Raw genomic sequence first — 19,146 nt, 5'->3', positions numbered from 1 at the left:
CTCAAGTAAACAGTGTACAATCAAGAAAATATGATCCAGTGAAATAATTAGTCTTTACATTTTAATGATTCCAGCATTTAATTCACTAAGTTATGTTTAGACACCATACAGTGTAATTAGTACTTACAAATATGCCATGAATACAGCTCTTGAAGTATGGCATTTGAGATTTTACATCACACTTGACAGAGGCTTTAGTTTGAGGCACCAGCACACTGACATCAGCCTGTTTGAAGCACATGAATTTAGTTGACTTACACACTGCTGACATTGATTGCTCTATCTTGAGAAATCTACTTTCACTTTCTGATCTCAGCTTCTCTGTATGAAAGCAGCTATTTGCACAATTTTTCCTTTAAGGTACAAACATTTAGACAGTTTTTGATGGACAGTAGAATTGTATTTAGAAGTTCATATACAGCACTGTGGTTTATTTTTCTTCTTGATGCTCTTGGGTGTGCGTAGTGTTGGAGCGGGACACTTGTGAAGGGAAGGTGTGCATGCCTCACTTTGCTTCATGTAGGTAATCTAGTGTTTCCCCTAAAATATACCTTCTTGTTATGATTGTAAGATTAACTCAAGATGGTGTGTCCCAAATTAGGAATGTGTAAAACATTTGATTTTATACATCCAAATGTTTTTTGCATGATTTAGATACAAGTCACCTTTTAATTGACTGATATTAAGTCAAGTAGTTTTTATGCAGAATGGGTTTTTCTTATGATTAAAGTAATTATTAAATTACTAAAATGACAAAATTTCATTATTATAAAATTTAGCAGATAATGGTATGGTGGCTCTAAAGCTAATTTAAAATTGTATGTTTCTTGAACTGTGTGTCATAATTTTACTAGCACGGATGTTTATATACATGTTTTAATAATGTGTGTTTCTGTTAGGTGTGTGCGTATATATATATATATATATATATATATATATATATATATATATATATATATATATATATATATATATATATATATATATATATATATATATATATATATATATATATATATATATATATATATATATGTATGAAAAAGTTCCACCAGCTATAATAGGAAATAGGAAATTTTGGTTTAATTTTTGCTATTTTTGTGAAGGAAAGTTGCCTCATTATAATTAGTTACATGTAAAAGATTGGATTTAGCATAAGGCTTAAAAAAAGTATGCCTAACAAGCAAGTAACTTGTCTAGATGAAGAAAAATGAAAATTCTAGTATATTTGCCATTAAGCAAAGTGGAATGACATTTTTTGCATGGTCTGAGGAACCACATGTTTACAAGTTATTGTAAGGAAGGAGAGGACAAGAGACTGTCTCATGCACGACCACTCAGTTAGTGGCTGCTGTACTGTAGTCTCTCTGGGTATTTACTGAGAAAGCTGTGATAAGGAAAAGTATTTTAATAGTGGAACATTATATTTATTTTAATTCTTTCTTTTTCCTTTGTTTCTCACAGCCGAGATGAAGACGTCACCTGCCAACAACATCCTTGAAGCACCTGAGCTGGAGTCAATGGACTCAGAGGACTTGGTGTCAACAATACAGGTGTGACAATAAACATGCAACAAACCTAAGCTTAGCATGATTTTACATGAGTCACAGATGTCAGTTTGAAATTGAATGTAGTAAGTAGTTCATTTTCAATCGCAATAGATCTGGTTTGACATTTCTAAGTAACCATGACCACTGTGAGAGATTTATAGTCATGTATAGTTGGTATGACCAAAATGTACAGCATCTAAAGTAAGTGGATCACAAAGACCCAGTTCAATAGTTTCACTCGTCACTGTCAAAGTAATTGATGTCATGTCAAAGTAGAACGTTACTTTAATGCAGATTATTACAGATTTATGCAGCACTCACAACTAGATGTCATAAGTTTACTGTTTATCACAAATCCTTCCTATTCAACACAAGTCTTTCACCAATATAGTTCTCACGCCACACTTATTGGTGCCCTAGTATTCTAATTTAGGATTCACACAACTCACAAGAGCCTCCATGATGTAGCAGTTAACATGCCTAGCTACTAGTCCATGGGCCAGGGTTAGAATTCTAGCTGGGACAGTTGGGATGCAGCCCACCCAGCCATTCATCCTCCCTTTTGAGCAGATCAGTAAATGGGTACCTGGGGAAGATAAACTGTAATAACCCGGTTGTCACACTGGTCCTGTGTTTCCGGATACAATGGCTTAACGCCCACCACAGGCCAAAGGGCCAATGTGAAGTTGAGCACTGAGGCCACCCGCAGTTCTAGCTATAGCATATGCCCCCCAACTTTACCTTTACTTGTTTCATAACAAAGATAGTTTGTACATGTGTAAATCAACACAGTGAAATGAATATACATCTACCTTTTGCAGATGCTTATTTGGAAAGGTACAGTCCTTAAAATCTGTTTAAAGCAAGGGACTGTAACACAAATTACTGTACAAATGCTCTGTTGGTTTAGTTCTTAGCAGGCACACTCCACGAAACACGTGCACTGCTCCTACACCCTACCATTAGGGCGAGTGTGAGGGCCAGAACTTATCTGTAAAGAATATTTGACGACATTGCTTTTCTGCTTAAAAAGAGAAAAAAAAAATCCAGTTATAAGTTGTGCAGAATTTGTTACAAATATTACAAAGTGGTGCATACACCTTTGGACAATTGTGTTGTTACACTTCAGCGTATTGCTTGGCAGAATTGTGTGCTGATGGTTGTCAGTATTTTCAACATTACCCAAGCAGTTTGAAATTTGTACTCAAAACTTTTTAAAGTGTTTTTATCAGCTGTAATTGCCTCATCTGATGTTATTTCTATCTATGATGCCCTGTTCCCTCAAGAAAACTTCCCTGAAGGGGATGGCCATAGCACGAGTGTTTCCAACTTCCCTTGTTCGGGCACTCTATATCAGCACACTTAATCCTTCTTCAACCAACTCTCTCTCCAACACTAGTTTTCATTCTTTCTCATCACCTCCAAACTATCTCCACAAATCCATTCCCTTAGGTGTTACACCCCTATATTTTTATAATTTCTTCCCAGTAGAGCTTTTTGTTCTTGATGTACTTTGGTGTTCTCATCTTTAAAATTAATTTGTAACAAATATTCTCACTTGCCAAATAACATTTCTTATATCACCATACTTAAAGTATTACATAGTATTTCCTCAAGCATCATTCCATGTAACACCTGATTTTCCTGCAACAGCTCATGAAACCTTTCTTACATTGAGATTCTACTGTAATGATTCAATAGTCAATCCAGTTACTCCTTCCAACTATAAAGTTGCACTTCTATATTGCCTTGGTCCTTCCATCACATTTTGCTCTAGCATTCTCACTTCCTGAAAAGAAAAGTTGTTATATTGTTGGATTATTTTATTTGTTTCATGACACTCCTGCAGTGCCAGTCAGGTTTACACTGGCACCGTACCTTTCTATGCTTGTCTAACAATTTCACACATGGTCATGGATACTAAGACAAACAATGGTTTCTTGGCATCATTAAATAAGAGGAAACTTGAATACTCTTCAATTTATGATTTTCTCATTTGCTTTGTTGAAACACTGTGCGGCCAGCTCGGAATACTCCTGATAATTGTACACTGCTTTTTATAATGTTTTCTTGTTTTAAGAGATTATTACACCCCAAAAGGGTCACAGCCACCATCCTATCAGAGCTTGATACACCAGTCTTAAAATACAACAAAGGAGAAGGCAGACAATACCCAGGAATACCACGAGCCAACTGCAACGTAGTGCTAACCAGAGATTTGTGGTTGATTAGCAAATTTTATCGACAACTTGCTCACTAAGCTGCATGAGATTTCACTGCATGGTTACCTAAAAATATTTTCTTTGAAACTAGTCCCAAATCTATGAAAGTTAATTATAATTATTTTTTTTGCAACCTTTGATATTTACTGGGACATTACTTGCCAAGTCATTTTTGTAATAAAACTATTTATTACATGTTTTATCAAGCAATAATTTTCATTATTAAGCACATTAAGTAAAACACATAATACAAAACTTGATTATTTGTATTATTTATTGTTGCATGTTGCTTGCTTTTGATTTGCCATTTTACTTAATACCACCCTGTGTTGTTACAGGGAATGGGATTAGGATGGTGGTGATGATGACTTTTAAATGGCAGTTGTGTGTTCAGGCATAAAGGTGTGTACACAAACAGGATACTTTTAGTTTTGAGGACCACATGAGGTGAACTTTATTTTCTGGTGCGAAAGTATTTCTAGTCTTTGTAATGTATGAGTACAATAGAAGTTTGTTCCAATACTAATGACTCTCTTCTCTGTTTTCAGCTAAATGACGACCTGTCCACAGATTTTCTCAATGACATGCTGGAGACTTCCAAAATGGACAGTCTCCATACGTGGCTGTAAAAAAGCAAGGAGTATAAGTTAAAGTGTGACAAAGTTAGCACGTGCTTCATTAGTGGTGAAAAGATTAAAATGCCTGGGGACATCTAGTATTATTACTGGTAGTGTTACAGATATCTTTTTCTTTGGATAATGTAAAAAAATAAAATGGAAAAGGTAAAATTGAGTAAGCTTTTATGGGAGGAAATGGAACTGGAAGGACAAAGCTACAAGTACCCATATTCATTGCTGTTATTACCTCATTGGTGGGAAAGAAGAGAAGGCTGTAGTCCAGTCTGGATATAAGAACCTTCATGCAGAGCAAATCTGGCAGCTTTATCGTCAATGTGCAACTGTGTATTAACGAGTAATGCAGATAAAAAGAAATACGAGTCGGGGCTCTCTATATAGAATATGTTGCTTCCACCTTTGAGGAAATACTGTGTACTTTGACCAGGCTGTGTAGGTCAGAGAAACTGCCTGTTGAATGGAAAATACAAGTAACTGAAGCCATAAGAGAGTGGAAGTGGGGAAAGTTTACTGAATACGGTTTGTGCATGACACTGATCTCGAATGGCTTCAGTACTGTGAGAGGCAAGCACAGCCTTACTCTAAATGTGATGGATTAGTGCCTATGGACTACCAAGTTATACTCTTTCAAGAGGAGGTTGCTGGCATTGGAAATCTCCCATGATGTAGGTTAAGTTTCTTGTGAATATATTTTTCCTCTCCTTTTTGTATTGTGTATTTGTTTTTTTATTTTGAACTTACTGTTCTTGGAGGGTCATCCAATTGCCCCCAGTCTTTCCATATGTAAAGTGGTTCGCTACAAATCTTACCGTCCAGTTCTGCCTTAATTGAAGAAGTATTGCCAGACTGACACATTTTATCATATTTATTAATGAATGCTTATTGCAATGTAAATAGTATTTGATTTTTTGGGTTATGACAACTCACAATATTAATGACGTACTCATAGCTATTTAAATGAAAAGGCATTATGAAAAATGAAAAAAAGGCAGCTTTTTAATAAGACATACCTTCAAATTTTGGTGAAACTTCAGATGTTCTTAACAATGCACTCAGTGCTCCTTTATTTTTGCAACACAGTGGAGCAATCTGTTGTTTGCATTTTGTTTAATTTTACCTCTTGTGTTTTGTTGGCTATTATGCTCCTTTCTTCTGGCTACCCTAGTTCCTGTAGTGTGATAGAGTGCACCAAACTTTACAAGTGCAGCTGCCTCTTTTGGCAAGAGGTGATAAGCTGAAACTATGTACTATATTTTACAAGGCTGTAAATTAGGCTTTCCAAATGTACATCATTCAGTATTCAATTGGATCAAAAAATTGCAGATTTATACAATATAATTTTTATTTGATATGAAATATAAAGTTTAATGAAACTTGAGTAATATAGAAAACTACTTACTGTGTTTTAAATTGAATAATTCAAACATTGCAGATGCATAAAAGTAAATTTTCATTGTGAAATTAATTTTAAAATGAGTAAGCAATATTCTTGCAAGTGTAGCTTAAATTGATTTTGTTATGCTTGCCTATGTTATAGTTGTGCTGAGAATTTTATTTCATGAGCTGTAACAACATTATTTTATCCTGTTATTCATTGGTACTTGTAAATTGTCTGATTGGAACGTAATTTTAATGACTGCCTCAAGTACACAAAAATTTGTATGTAGTTGACTATGTTAAATAAGTGATTAAGTGCATGAAATTTTTTACAAATCACATTTTATTTGCAATTACACTAATTTGCTAATGCATATTGTAAGTTGTAACTGTGTTGAAGCTTTATCAGGAGTTTAGCAAGTATTGTTGGTGCCTTAGAGGAAATGAGGTGCCTTGTGGAGTGGCTCATGTGCGTGGCAGCTCATTGATGGGTGAATGCAGGAACCAAGGTGATAGTCTATCATGTTTCTGGCTCTAGCTGATGACACAAATAATGTACTTAAGTAAAATGGCCTTAATATCCACTAGGCCTGACAGTTGTAGTAGCTTCCCTGACATGTTACTGAACCCTTTGATGTATCTGACGTGGGTGGTTTTTGTATCTTTTGTTCCTGCAGGCTTGGCCAATCTGCAGGATAGCCAGCTGTAGCTCTTTGGAAAGCTTATGATTAGTGAAAATAATGGGCTGAGGGTAATGTACTAAAGCATAAGCTGCCTGTTGTATCTCATAAGGCACTGTTTAAACTGTCAGTATTTAAGATCCCACATCCATCCACAGTCTGCTCAAGTGATTTACGGACGTCCCAAGTGCCTTTGTCTGCAGCTGTTCAGTGGCCATTCACTCTCCCCTGGGTCAACAAATGGCCGGAGGTCATGACCCAGGTTGCTATGAGGTCACTTTGGCAGCTCCCAAGCCACAGGTAAACTTGTGGCTCTAGGTTAAGGTAATTGTTTAACTGTTAAGGATGAACAAGCACCAAGTGTTGACCACACACTTGGTGCTTGTTTTGATATAATTATCATTATTATTATTTTATTATTATCATCATTATCATTACATTTATTGCTCCAGTAGACATGAATTTATTTTATCAGGAAATGTAAATGTCAATTGTTTTCATAGTATGGTGTCTGTTGTGATATACATCCAGCATGCAGTGTTGTTTTTAGTTTCTTATAGTGGCCATATTTGTTAGTTTTAAAAATGACTAGTTAGAAACTCAGCATCAAGACTTTTTTTTCTTTTTTGTTTGTTTGTTTGTTGTCAGTCTTTTTAATGTGGTGAAGGGTTCCTAGTATAGCATAAAAGAAAAAAAATATCACATCAACCATATTATATTCATATCAAACTTTCGTAGAAGAATAATCCAGTGGTAAAGTTTTTTACTAATAGATTTAAGATAATGGCCTGAGTGTTGACCACTTTGTTCTTTATATATTTTTTTAGTCAACCAAAGGTATATCCTTCCCAATCTTTCTTGCACAAGTTTATGAAGTTCAGTTGCACTGTTTAACTCTCAAAGGCAATGTACATGCAGAGCTTGAACACTCTGCCCAGTCTCTCAACACAGTGGTCTCCGTACATTGTTTACTCTGGAGGACATGTCTTTCCGTGATCCTTGAGCTACTGATTTCATAAACTAATAGCTGGCAATTTTGCCTTGCTTTGAAAGGTCCTTTCACAGTCCATGAGATAATGTTAAAATGTACAGCAAACATAGGACTGTAATGGAGAGTAACTCATTTGGGATGGTGGCAAGCTAAGATGGGAGAAATCAAAGGATTCTGTGAACACATCCAGCTGTTCACCTTGTTCTGCTCCAGCACACCGCCATATACATACACACCTTAGCTGGCATATGTTCACTTGATCTTCACCCAAGACTGAATTCTTGCCCCAACCCTCAACTATGGTATTAGCTTACGGCTCACAAACTTTGGCAAAATTTAGTAATGTGACAAAAAAGGGGAAGTATTAAGTGTCACAGACAGAGCCCTGAAGATGAGTGGCCCATTGTACAAGGAATGGATTATTCACAATGTATCCACCATTTAAAGTTACTCCCCTTTCTTGCCATATTGATAAATGCCACTCTGTGCTTTATGCATTGGGGGAATGGGTTGACTCAATCCCCTATGAAATTTAATGTATGCTGAAGCAATGTAAATAAATCCTATCTCCAAATGAATATACAGCAGTGTTTTCTTTTAAAAGCCAGTTAGGTTTAGTCATTAAACTATCTCTTGCCCTGTACGCCTCCAAGTAAAAGTGGCAAGTAACAAGCTGATAATCAGTAAATGCACCTGATCACAGTGTTGCATTAAACAAGCTGCATAAACAGTACTCGCCAAAAGTCTGTGTTGCCTTGATTGAGGTGCCACATACTTAAAGTGAAAAAAGAATGACGGTCTTCTCATCTGCTACAGTTTCCAAGACCTAAGCAATCCGGGTTCACGCCTGGTCAACAATTGACAGCATGCTTGCACTTTGCGTCCTTGTGGAATGCTTACGCGAGTTTTGATTAGGGCTACTTGCAGCCTATATCGATCTTGAAGGTTTTTGACTCAGTGTATCATGAGGCACTGGGAGAGTTTCATGTTCGAAGGTATTTCACAGCTCTGCAGGTTCTTCAAGGGTACCAACAACATTGCAATAATTTGAGACTCACAGCATAGGCACTTCACAAGTCTTTCTGTTTCTCTAAATAAAACATAGTACAGTTACATCTTGAGACATGAAGCTTGAGTGTACAAACAAACTCTGCACTGAAAAAAACTTGCAGTTCTACAGGATACTCCAATGAGTACTTATGAGGACATGGTCAGTCTCCTATAAGAATTGCTATACCATGGCCAGCAGTGCCCTCTAGTCTCTGATACTAAGAACCAGCAATATTCAACTTTCTGAATCTTGCAAAATTCAGGAGAAAACTACTGGCATTCCTGGCAGTACCAGAGCCATAGAAACCAACACAAAACTTCCTGATCATCATCATCATCATTTCATCGACGCCTGCTCCTAGGAGCTCCCACCAGGGGATGGCCACGGCAGAAGAGCTTCCAACTTTCTCTATCCAGACACTCCCTCCTTGCCTGCTCAAAGTTTCTCAAAGATCTTTCCCCCCTCTCCCTAACGTACTCTTGCACCCTATCCCTCCATTTCACTGGAGGGCGTCCTCTAGCATTCCCTCCCTCTATCTCACTCACATACACCCTTCTGGTCATCTTACTCTCCTCCATTCGCTCCATGTGGCCAAACCTCTTTAAAGTCTGTCGCTTCAACTTAACTGGCGCCACTATAGAAAACTGCCGGTGCCACGATGGGCTTGGGCCGACCATCTGGACCCTGAAGAAAGCCTACCGGCGCATAGGCGAGGATGTAAAAAAAAATAAATAAATAAAAAAATCTGCACTACCCTGGCTGCCCCCTAAATAAAATGCCAGGCAAAAGGGTCCTTCCCCCTTAGGGATGCAAGGGTTCCAGGGGCTTTGCCTTGCACCCAACACGGCAGCACGGTCGCCTGATGCAGATGCATCACAGGAACTTGCCACACGAACAAGCCCCCTCGAAGAACAGGGTCTGAGTTATGACTGGAGCCTCAACCTCGGTGTCTACTTTCTATTCTGGGCCAAGAATGGTTCAGAGTTTATGGGGAAAGGTTTCAGGCTCCACCTCAACTAATCCACATCAGGGATTGGGCTGACTGCTAGCCGTTGGCAGGAACACAAAATCCTTTGAGGATAGAAGACCTCAGCCACCCAGTTCCAGCAGTTAGAAGAGTGAAAGGGCTCAATAAAGATTCCATATCTATAGTCTTGGTTTTTCTCTGTACAACATGTCATTTAATGTAAGAGATTTCAGATTTTATTTACAAGTTAAATACAAGTTTAGTATACCTTTCATCTCCACTCTAACTTTGCACAAGGTGATAAACAAACACCAAAACTAACCTTATAGCCAGTCTTCCATGGTGATGGAGGAGAGGAGAAATTTCAAGGTGGGGAAGTAAATGGCTCTTCCAGCTTGACTTTACTTCCATGTCTGTTTAGCTTCAGCAGAGACACTGTCTTGTTGAAATATGCAGGAAGCCTTGCCTGAATAAAGACATTCCTCCCTTCCAAGATCTCTGGCACAAGGATGGATTTACAGTGAAGGTAGAGGGGAAGTTGCCTTACTTTGCTCTGCTTTATTCTAAGACAGTCCAGCACATCTCCAGGAAGTGCCTATGGAAAGAAAGTATATAAATGCATTTATCAATAAGTCTGCTCACCACAATGCATAAAAAATACATGACACTATGTAGATGAATGGAATTCAAAACTTTACAGTTACTGCAAAAATTCATATAGGTATATACCACCATTTAGCATAGTTCATCTTAAAAAATAATCAAAACCTTTCATTCTAACAAACACTTTTATTATTTATAAGTAAAGAATGGGAAAAAAGTAAATATGGTCAGTCCCTTATTAAGATGGAAAAAGAAGAAGGGGAAAAGAGAATGGGTTGTGTGAAAACACAGCTGAAGGCGGCTGCCTAATGATTGGCTGACGATTCTGGAAACTTGATTGTGATTTGCTGTGAGTGATGACATCATCAACAGCGCTCACCCTATCAACAGCCTCTCTGATTTAGCGCCATGTTAACAATGTAACGAAACCTCGTTTGCGAATCCAGGTTTAGTGTTGAATGCTAACCCAAAGGTTATTTTTAATAGTGTGGAGTGTTAGCACACATCTTTGTGAATCCCGGCCCAGAATATTTACATTAAAATTGTACTGATATGTGTATACTTCTTTTCTGTTATCTTACACAAGTGTCACTCTGGATATAACAAAATATAATGGAATTTTGGGTTTCCTGGCTTCTCCCCAGTTGGTTCATCCTTTCTTTTACCAAACTAAATATATATGTGTAGCAATGACAGCTTACTTGTGGGGCGAGTTTTTTCAAGTGTGAGTACTTGTGGTCACCCAAGATGGGACATGAAAGTCCGAAGGCCATGTGTACACGAAGCTGATGTTTCACTCCAGTCAGGGGAGACAACTCAACAAGGGTGGCACTGTTTCTTGTGCTGATTACCTGCAGAAAGAGGTACCTGTAAGTATGGTGCTGAGGAAAGAAAGGGAATTTACATAATTTGGATAAATTATCTTGATTTCAATGTCTTCTGGATAATGTGATTCAGTATCAGGCTGGATAATCTTCTATATCCTATGATCTCCATCAGGCACCTGATGCCTTATATGGTAAATTTCTTAGCACATTAATTTTTGTTACTCTTTAATTTATGATTTATGATGAATGTATAGATGTTAATTCTATAATAAAGGATCCAGAACTGAGTAAAACAATCAGGAAAAGGACTTAGAAACATAAAATATTATTTATGGATGATTCTACCACTTCTACTGCTAATAATTTTTTAACAAAATCTAATATCCTATTGGTGTGGTGCCTGGCATTAATGCACTGACTCCTAGGTCAAAAGCGGAGTCACTAAGCACCTCATGGTTTCTGAGTCATATTTTTTTTGCTTCCTCCTTGATGCCACCTTGCTTGTGCAGGAGGGGTAAAGATTGCATATGCAGGGGAAGAAAAGAAAACAACAGAGTCACTAAAACATGCTGATTGCTTTACTAAGATTTACTCACTTTGAATTTGGTGACAGCAATTTGACTTTTCGTACTTGTACTCTTGAGTGACTTCACGTCAGGCTTCAGTACCATGCGCCTACGGCCATCCACCATGCCTTCTGCTATTGGGATGTCAATTATACCTGCAAATGAATATGTAGATATATGTCATACTCTATTTAATTCAAAACATTGCACTATGTATATGTCATCCTTCTGGGAAGGAAGGAAGGGACAGTGAAATTAATGTTGGGAGCACACATTAGTGTGTTGTGCTGGCACTCATCTTCACCCCAGGCTCCTCAGCTTGTAGTGCAAAGCACTCTCATCATAGACTGACCATGGAATATTATATCATTTAATGGGTTATCTGATGCTCAGCTGAGAAGTGTGTGCCCCTGCTGATGTCATCTATCTCGCAGCCTGCTGCAGGTTCTTCCTACAATGACTCACACCCCTGTGAAGTACATGCCTGGGAAGGAAGTGAAGTAGTGTCATTTGTCACCATGATGATGCTATTTGCCAGGTCCTGCTGGGTCATACGATGACTCAGCCTCTGGTATTTTTTCCTGGTTGGGTGTGACAAGAAGTACTATCCCACGCGGTGTTCACATTAGTGAACATAGTGAACACAGCATGGCGTGGAATGTTCTATGGTGTTCTCTGTTCTGTATTTCAGGGTTCCCTTAATGCTCACTCTTATATTATGCATAAGTGTAAGGTGTGCTGTGTATGCAGTTAACAGCTAACTTTCCAGTTAATGTTATTTATTTCAGAGTTGCTTGATTGAGGATGTGCAGTGCAGCAGCGTATTTTATTTTCTCCTCTTTCTTTGTCTGTTGGCTTTGATTTAAATTTACAGGTTCCTGAGTTGAGTAGTCAGTTGGGGATGCAGGGCATCCTTCATACATGTTGTTGAATCTCTGCCTTTGCATGTAGCTTTGTGTTCAGGGAGGTGGAGTTTCAGCACGTTGTGTTCGTCCACGCCCTGGGTCACTGGACGACCCATCCGCACCCTGGGTCACTGAGCGACCAAGGCTTTCTGCTGCTGACCAAGTCTGTTTTAGTACAGTAAACAGTCAGCCAATCAGGAGTAAGATTTACTCTTCCTCAAGATCCTCTTCCGCAAGATGGCGCCACTATAAACACCATCAGGCCCCATCAGGCCCCACCAGGAACGTAAATGTTTGTCAAAAGTTTTAATTTCTTTTCCAACATGAGGTCCTTCCTACCATACTTGAAAAGGTCGTGGGGCCATGGTAAAAACAAAACACAGCTGCAGCTCTGCCCATGACAGTTATGAACTGCACTAATAAGAAACTCCCGGGCGGTCCCACCATGCACTGCAACTCAACACACAGTCCCCCTCAAGGTGTTGACTGCAAGAACTGCTTGTGAAATTTCCTCCATCAGCATAATTCCCCACATAACCCACACATAATGCAAATTTGGAAATAGTTTTGTGTATTGTTTTACTCCAACCCACTTAACCATAAACTATTGTATGTGTATATGGTGAGTTTTGTGCATCTCAGTCTTAATGTGGGTAATTTCCCCAACTTGCCTGCACCATAAGAGGACACAGTGACAGATTTTCAGGTCAGAGTAAAAATGCAGATAATTTTGAGGAGCAGATATTGCTAATGAGGATAACTGAGCTTTTACTGTGTTAAAGATAAACCTGAATAACACTGGTAACAAAACTTAGAAAGAGACAGAGATGGACATATACGGAGAGCAGTGAGAGCCTGTAAAGGGTGGATTTTCGTTTCACACCACTGCAACACTGTGTTACACTCTATAATCTACACTATTCCCTTCATTACCTCATCCACTGAAAAAAAAACCTAGTTGCAATGCTTGATAATACTACAGGTAACTTTCGATTTACGCGAGTTTGGTTTATGCGTTTTTGAAATAACGCGGGGTCCAAAATCCAAATAAATGTTTAATTTACACGTTTTTTCCACTTATACGCGACATTTTATGGAGTGGCCACCAGATGTCTCACGCAACTGGACTCACACGGCGCCGTGGCCACACAGCTGAGTTCAGTTCTTCCCACGTGCCACTTGAACAACAATACAGTACCCACGCTGCCACGCTACTCAACAATAGGGGTGGGAAGGTACCGGTACCAGTACTGGTACTAATGGTGCCAGCTATACGGTACGGTACTGGTACCAGACTGCTCGGTACCAGTACCAACACTAGCCAGTCGCTCATGGTGTCCCTCATTTCTTCCTCACAAGAGTGAGGCTGAGACTGAGTGGATCTCTCTCTCTCTCTCTCTCTCTCTCTCTCTCTCTCTCTCTCTCTCTCTCTCTCTCTCTCTCTCTCTCTCTCTCTCTCTCTCTCTCTCTCTCTCTCTCTCTCTCTCTCTCTCTCTCTCTCTCTCTCTCTCTCTCTCTCTCTCTCTCTCTCTCTCTCTCTCTCTCTCTCTCTCTCTCTCTCTCTCTCTCTCTCTCTCTCTCTCTCTCCACTGAATGAAGTGAATATTCACCTAATACCATATTTATTTGCTGGCAAGACACACACAACCCATTTTGAAGTGCTATACACCTGTCCAGCTGTATTCACAGGTTCACTAATTGTGGATATGGCCATTCACACATTTCCCCCAATATGCACAAAGGTGGCTGCAAGGGAATGTTCACAGCACCACACCAAACACCCATGGTCTGCCCGCGGAAGATTAGGCTGTTCCTAAGGATGGGACGATGTTTATATGCATAAAAGCAGCATAAACTATTTGACACCAAGATCCTTGATGCCCATTATTCTTATTATTATTAATAAAAAGTTACATCACATTCCATCACCACTGTGCTGAGCTATCAAGAAGTAACATGTACAAGCTAAGCCTGTAGAAAAGCAAAAATAATACTTGTAAACAGTAAATATTATTTATGGTAAAATAAATTTCATTGTCCATCACAACATAGCAAGGCAAACCAATAATCAGCTGTTTTTCTTAAATAAATGTTCTAGGTAGTTGATTAGGGATGGCAATGATACCCACAAATCATAAATAAACGATTCATGTTCAAGATATGATGCAAATACTAAAAATATTTATTAGGTTCTGCAAATATCTGAGATAGTTCAGCTCCAGCTTGGAGCTTCTCCTCCTGCCCAAGAGGAAGCAGAGCTGGGGACTTAATGATCATGAAAGGCTGAACTAAAAAGGACAGGCTACAGTCTAATCCATCATTACCTAAAACTGATCTAACCAAACATTACATGCCATATTTTTTCTACAAAATGCCTAACATGGTCTCAATTAATTATATGTTAATGAATGATATTCAACATGTAAAACAGATTCTTAAGTATAAAACTTTTCTAAGACATTTGTATGTGCACACATGTATTAATACTAAAGAAATTTGATGTTAGTTTCTAGTCTTCTGAAGTACAGCAGTGATACAATGTGTACTTTTAAGGACAGTTTCTAAGTTTAAATGTAAACAACGCTAGCTCCTACCTTGCATATGCTTTGGAGTGCCTTTGATGATGGCCCAATATTTTTTTTTAAGTTGACGCTCTTTAAACATACTCTTCAGGATGTCTGCCATGGCTGGGGTGCGAGCTAAAAGAACAACACCTGAAACAAAGATTCATTTATAGAAACAGCACAAGGGACAGTAGACTATCTTTGTATTTCATTTCCTGATAGAAGAAAACAAAGAAGAGATCAGAGGAAAGGCACGGTGTGTAATATTGGTCTCCACAATAGTATGGACGAGAGACTAGGCAAGGATGGTTTGGATCAAGGAAAGTGTGAATTACGGGTAAGATGGGTATTGTGAAGAATGCATGAGTGTGTGCATATGCCCCAATGAGCAACAGAGGAAAGATATTTGTATTAGAGTATATGAATGTGAAGGTTGGAAGCAAGGAGACTGAGGGTGTGGCAGGAAAGTGGGGTGTTAATAGAGCAAATAAGATTAGGCAACACCTTGTGAATGTCTGTGATGAGGGGGTTTGTTTTTGGCAAATACCTTCTGAATAAATTAATCTACAGGCATTTGTGGGCATAAGTATGAAGGAACTAGATGGATTGTAGTATAGCTGTTGATAATAGGTTGAAGCAGGATGTATTAGATGCAAGCTTGTGAGAGGAATGCCCCTGCGGAGTTGTGTGCATAAATTTTTGTGATGGTCAATGAAGCATTTATTTTCCGTATAATTTCCCGCCAATGAGTGGGGTATAGGTGGATTGGAGGTACTTTATCATCTTATGATGACTCAGCAAGGTTATTAAGGCCGATCAGTGTGTTTCTGACCCATGTACCAGCACAGTGAGGCCCGTGATGGAGGATGCTACTGGGGAGATGCCTCGCTTTTCGTGTGGCCACAGAAACTCGCCTTGCCACTCTCGCTCGCTTTCTCACTCCCTGTGTGGCCGCAGCCTAAGACTTCCTAAATGGTGTCCTGATGACCATCTATCAACCCAGACTTTAGAAATACTCTCTAAAAAAGATCAGGTGGAGTTTCAGGGGGGTAGCATGAGCCAAGTGAAATGGCAACACTAAAAACACTTGCCTGTGCCCCTAAATGCCTGGGGCCGACCAGTAGGCACCATCAAGAAAGTCTACCGCTGCAATAGGCCTCATGAAAAAAAAAAAGTAAAAAAAAAAAAAAAAACAAAAAAAAGAAAAAAAAAAAAAAAAAAGTGACAAAATACTAGAGTAAAGAAAACATTGTGCTGTTGTACAAAGGAAAAGAAATTAGGGATAATTGTAACAGTAATAGAGGGGTTTAAATTATGAAATAATTGACAAAAATATAGGTGATGAGCAAAGAGAATTTAGGAAAAGGAAGGACTGTGTGGACCAGATCTCTGCACTAAAAATATTAGTTGAAAAGTGCCTATACAAAGGTGTTGTTTTCTGCTTTTATGAACTTGGAGAAAACTTATGACAAGGTTGACAGGAAGGGTTTATGGGATGTCCTGATGATATATAGTGTGGAAGGGCATCTGTGTGCATGAATGAGCTGAGTGAGTTTTGATATTGGTGTGAGAAAGGGGTGTATGATGTCACCCTGGCTGTTCAACACTTAATGGTTTGTTTTATGAAAAATGACAGCACCTTCACCGCACTTGTGCCTTGATTTACAGCTCCCTTGACTTTACCAAGGAGATGAGGCCCTTTTAAAAAAAAAAATTATAATGTATTACCAGCTTACTTACCTGTTGTAGTAGCATCTAGTCTATGGACTGGATATAGAGCTTCTGCCTTCAGGAAAGTTGCCAGGTCTGGTAGGTAGTCCGTGAGGACGTGGTAGCGAGAGTCACCTCCACCATGCATGACAATTCCATATGGCTTATAAAGCCCAACTATGTCATCTGAAAAGAGCAAAGTTCATATCACTGAGCTTGAAAATGTAAGTAAACAACAAAGTAGAAAGCGTTTTGCAGAAAATACACCAAACTCCTGCAAACTTGATTTGTCATATTTTGATATACAGTATTATTTATCTGTTATTACATAGATTAGTAGTAGTATGTAAAATAGCATCACCTTTGGAAATGACATGAACAAGAGCTAGGAATTCACGACATTCTGTCAAAGGGGGTCACTTTGATATTGAGAAATTTGATCACTGATCCATTTCTACACAAAATAATGAATAATAAGAAAAAATACAGATTAAATAGGCTATTTAATGACAGTCTTATTGTCTTGTAAGTGCAAATGATAAATAGAGCAATAATGCACAGAAATAGGAAAAAATAATTTGAGTGTGCATAACTGAATTGGCTAAAAAAAACTAAAAACATTAGTGCTCTTTGAAAATTGGTAAATTACATTAATACCAAAGTTGCACATATTTGTTGGCTACATCATTCACCTTAGAAATGCTCAGCAAAGTTAGAATGGTGGACATGCTCATACTAAAGAGTAAAAGAGCCAATACTAGATGGGGTTACTTTGATCACAATTATTGGATAACTTTGATCTTGATAAAAAATTGGTGCGACCGTGTGGAATCAGTGGTCAAGGAATGAACCAATAGGCAACCCATACTGTGCCTATAAATATCTAAAAGACACATTTGGAGGAGGATACTGCAAGTTGGAAAGTTGGCAACACATCCCTCTACTCAGCAACACAATAAAATGGAAACTTGCAGTGGCTGGCAGCAGTAAGTGAGGAAAAGGTAACCCAGAGTTCAGCAAACTGTTATAAAGAACGACAAAAAGAATATGGCCAATCAGAAAATAATAATGTCAACCATAAAAAATAGTTGAGTTCCCATAAATAAACAGCATGTCCATACTGTATTTATGCAAAGAAACTTGAACGCATACTTACGGTCATTGTAGAGAATGCTGGATTTTAATGTTTTCAGCACATCATGTCTTGTAAACTTGTCTTTTGATTTCTCGCTGATCAGACTCAAAACTTTTTTATAACTTTTGTTGCTACCATCACCTGGTGTCTGATTAAGGCCATGTTGCTTCTTATGTTCTTCCTGTCTCTTCTTCACTATGTAATCAAAAGCTGACTTGGGAGTTTCAGTAGTTTCTGTTGTAGATAACTGTTCCTTAGTCTTATTTCTTGACAAGTCATCTTCATTTTTCATACTGTCTGGTTCAACAAGTCTTGCCTCTTTATCAACCACCTTTCCTTCATCTATTTTACTTCCTTCAGTGTGATGCTTCTCTCCATACAGCAACGTTTCTTCTAAGTCCTTCTTAATTTCAGAGTAATCAATTGCCGGCTGTCTGTTTATCTCCAGGTTTTCTAATGAATTTTTAAAGAACACTTCATCTACATAATTGAGGTTTCTGACATTACTATCATCTATTTTGTAATTAGTATGTTCTGAGTTAACAGAACCACCCAGAGACTCAACTGGAGGCTTTACTGGGTTAGCTGTTGGTGAAGAGACAGCACTTCCAAACACACACTCATCAATATAATTACTTTCATGAGCGGCACTTTCCATTACTGATACATCTTTGGATTTACCACCACCACCAGTCATTAGCTCCTCTGTGGGTGGGTGTAGTCTAGCCTCCATTGCTTCATTATGACCATTTTCTATTTTATCTTCCTCGGCGATCTTCACCACACCAGCACGGCCTTCAGTAGAGTCCAACTTGAGGTGATATTTAGCTGCCCTTTCCTTCCCCCTGGTGGTGGTGACAGGCCCGTATTCACCATCGAACTGCCCGTGGAGGTGTGGCAAGTTCTCATTATCGAACCGGATGCTGCCAAAGTGTGTCTCGTTAACCCTTTCGACCCCGCTTGATTTACTCCTCAGCTCGTTGATGATGTTCGTGTACTTCAGCACCACTGGGTCCATGTGATCAATGGTGCGGGTGTCTTTGTGGGTTTCCGTGTGATGGTCCTCCTCTAGTATCCTCGCGTGGCTGCTTGTCTCCGCAACGTCATGTCTCGTGAAGCCTCTGGGGTGTAAATTGATGCACTGTGTCCTTAAATAGCGTGTTATGGGAAGTGTACGGCTCGTAGATGTGCTTCTGACAGGGGAAATAAAGAGCCTCGCGTGACGCCACATGGCTCTTGTTTACACCGGAGTGATCTTGAGCTTGATCTGGATGTCACAAGTGGCTTGAGATTTCCCTCAGTACAGCTCTTTGTAACGGCAGCTCCGGTGAAACGAAAGCAAAACCAGAGAAATACCACATAC

General features: G+C 38.8%; 2 protein-coding genes across 11 annotated transcripts in view; one reads left to right on the top strand and one right to left on the bottom strand.

Moving 5' to 3' along the window:
* Window positions 1-8,037, top strand: part of LOC127004190 (transcriptional coactivator YAP1-like) — a 157,341-nt gene extending 149,304 nt beyond the window's left edge. For 6 of the 8 annotated variants that reach the window (XM_050871697.1, XM_050871690.1, XM_050871692.1 and 3 more), the window contains 2 exons: window positions 1,465-1,553; window positions 4,321-8,037. In XM_050871697.1, the coding sequence (XP_050727654.1) occupies window positions 1,465-1,553; window positions 4,321-4,401 (170 nt within the window). In that variant the 3' untranslated portion in view covers window positions 4,402-8,037. Of the gene's footprint in view, window positions 1-1,464; window positions 1,554-4,110; window positions 4,175-4,320 lie in introns of all 8 variants that reach the window. The other 2 variants (XM_050871696.1, XM_050871689.1) reach the window with 1 other exon arrangement.
* On the bottom strand, window positions 1,560-19,122 carry LOC127004192 (uncharacterized). Of its 3 annotated transcripts, none has more exons than XM_050871698.1 (7): window positions 17,805-19,122; window positions 16,679-16,834; window positions 14,969-15,088; window positions 11,500-11,624; window positions 10,778-10,927; window positions 9,796-10,068; window positions 1,560-3,339 (listed from the first exon to the last, which is right to left on the bottom strand). In XM_050871698.1, exons 1-6 carry the CDS (start codon window positions 19,012-19,014, stop codon window positions 9,838-9,840), a joined length of 1,992 nt encoding a protein of 663 aa, XP_050727655.1. In that variant the 5' UTR covers window positions 19,015-19,122; the 3' UTR covers window positions 1,560-3,339; window positions 9,796-9,837. The 3 variants fall into 3 exon arrangements, with proteins under 3 accessions (XP_050727655.1, XP_050727657.1, XP_050727656.1); XM_050871700.1 differs by having other exon boundaries at window positions 1,560-2,136; XM_050871699.1 differs by lacking the exon at window positions 1,560-3,339 and having other exon boundaries at window positions 6,973-10,068.
* Window positions 19,123-19,146: the final 24 nt, after the last annotated feature.

Source organism: Eriocheir sinensis, chromosome 27 (assembly GCF_024679095.1).
Source record: "Eriocheir sinensis breed Jianghai 21 chromosome 27, ASM2467909v1, whole genome shotgun sequence".
NCBI lineage: Eukaryota > Metazoa > Arthropoda > Malacostraca > Decapoda > Varunidae > Eriocheir > Eriocheir sinensis.
Note: the sequence above shows the minus strand (reverse complement) of the source record. Positions and strands in the feature narration are given on the sequence as shown.